General features: G+C 53.9%; 1 protein-coding gene across 6 annotated transcripts in view; it reads right to left on the bottom strand.

Annotated features, from left to right (window-relative positions):
• Nucleotides 1–1,717, bottom strand: part of Plekhb1 (pleckstrin homology domain containing B1) — a 14,561-nt gene extending 12,844 nt beyond the window's left edge. Inside the window, exons 1-3 of one of the 6 annotated variants that reach the window (XM_013354367.2) lie at nt 1,570–1,708; nt 672–810; nt 267–342 (exon numbers count right to left, since the gene is read on the bottom strand). In XM_013354367.2, the coding sequence (XP_013209821.1) occupies nt 267–342; nt 672–743 (148 nt within the window). In that variant the 5' untranslated portion in view covers nt 744–810; nt 1,570–1,708. Of the gene's footprint in view, nt 1–266; nt 343–671; nt 811–1,569 lie in introns of all 6 variants that reach the window. The other 5 variants (XM_005368771.3, XM_026790110.1, XM_026790109.1 and 2 more) reach the window with 5 other exon arrangements.
• Nucleotides 1,718–1,952: the final 235 nt, after the last annotated feature.

Raw genomic sequence — 1,952 nt, forward strand, 5'->3', positions numbered from 1 at the left:
CTGAGCAGGGAGGTGGGAATAAGACAGGTGACAACAGCGGTACTATCAGTCAGTGTGGGCGCTGAGCAGGGAGCCTCTAACCCAGCTTTAGTGATGCAGGGGAGGAGGGGGTTCCTCAAACGACAGCCAGGAATGGGAAGAGAAGACCAGAAGGTTCTGGTGTAGGGAGAAAGGTCTGCCATGATGTGTAGAGCAGTGTCTCTCCTTCCCACCGCGCCCCAGAATCAGGCACAAGGCAGACAAGGACTTGACCCAGCAACACTCACTCTGTCTCCACAGCCAGCCACTCCTCACCAGGGCCATTTCTTCAAAAGAGCTTTCCAGGGTGGAGCCGGGTGGGACCTGTCAGAAAAGCCAGGACACACAAACTTCACGATTCAGTGCAGCTCCTGAGAATGAAGCCCCCAGCCCTACCCTCCCTAGAACCATGCAAGCTTGTCTTTGTCAACAAACATAGGCCAGGCACCTTCCGCCCACCCCACAAGGCTCTGCTCCTGTAGAGAATGGGCACACTGTCCCACTGGGGTCAGCGGGCAGCCACCCAATAGGACAGGACGGGGGTGAGAGCCAGACCTTGCTAAGTCTCTGCTCTATGAATGAGACAGGTAAGGATAGAGTGAGGAATTCTAAAAGCTCATAAAGTGTTAGAAAATGGGACCAGCACAAAGTACCCGAGTTAGGGCAGTGAATTTCCATGATAAAAGAGCCTCCTTCACACTGGAACCCCGCAGGGGCTGTGCCATTGAGCACTGTGTGCTTGGTACACTTCTCTGCCTTCATCCAGCTTCCCAACCATCCCTGCCTTCATTCCTGTTTTAGAAACAGAGAAACTGGGGCTCGCAGAAGTCCAGCCTACATAGACCTCCTTGACTACGAAGCAGTGGGGCCAGGATCCACACCCAGTCATTTCAGCTTCTCTTCAAGAGCTTTTAGAAGATGCAGTGCCAATAAGGTGTTGTGGCATAGCCTTTAATCCTAGCAACTGGGAGACAAAGGCAGGCAGAGCTCTGCGAATTAGAAGCTAACTTGGTCTACATAATGAGTTCCAGGCCAGCCAAAACCAACCAAATAAAAAACCACCGCACGGTATGCAGGATCAGGCCTACTCAGAATCAATACTGGGGGGGGGGGGGAATGCACGTTTAGTCTTTAAAGACAACCCCTGCCCTCGCGCACGCAGATGATTCCAAAAGGGTTTGCCCGCCACTGCAAACCTCCCCAGACAGCCCTGTTAAGTGGAGACCTTTATTTTACAGGTGGTCTAATTGAGGTGGGAGGGGTAAGTGGCACACCCTTGTATGTGATGGAGCTTAGATTGGATGGAGTCCAGGTGCCTTTTAAAGAGGCGCCTCTGCCCTTCCCCCACCTGCGCAACTAGGGCTGGCACACCGAGAGTGGAAACCTTAGCCTCTTGTGTTTCTCCTCTAGCTGCGTAACTAGGGCTGGCACACCGAGAGTGGAAGCCTTAGCCTCTTGTGTTTCTCCTCTAGCTCATTCCCCTCTCCAAGCTCTGACACAGACCTTACAGTCAGGAGCACACTCCCTCTCAAGTTCCCCGGATGCACCCACCTCTGCACACCTGTTGCCGAAACTGCTGCCACAAAAGCCCACTACTGGATGAAGCTGCTCCCCTAGCCAGTCGCTCCTGCGCTTGGCGTACCCCGGAGAGCGTGCGGCTTTGCACTCCCCAGGCTGTGCCGGGGGCCCAGCTACCCTCAGGCCCCGCCCTCTAGTCCCAACTCAGTCCCAGGGAGGGGGCGTGGCATGGAAAAATTCAATGACCGAGACAAGCTGGGATTTGTATTCTGCAGTCCTACGCAGAGCAGCAGTACAGGCTAGAGTACCCAGCAGGGGTAAGAGGCTACACATATATTTTTATTTTCTTCTTTTCTGTTTTGAAACACGGATCTGCCCGTATTTCCAGGCCTGCCCTTCAAATGGTCTGCCTGGGC

Source organism: Microtus ochrogaster, unplaced genomic scaffold (genome assembly GCF_000317375.1).
Source record: "Microtus ochrogaster isolate Prairie Vole_2 unplaced genomic scaffold, MicOch1.0 UNK41, whole genome shotgun sequence".
Lineage (NCBI taxonomy): Eukaryota > Metazoa > Chordata > Mammalia > Rodentia > Cricetidae > Microtus > Microtus ochrogaster.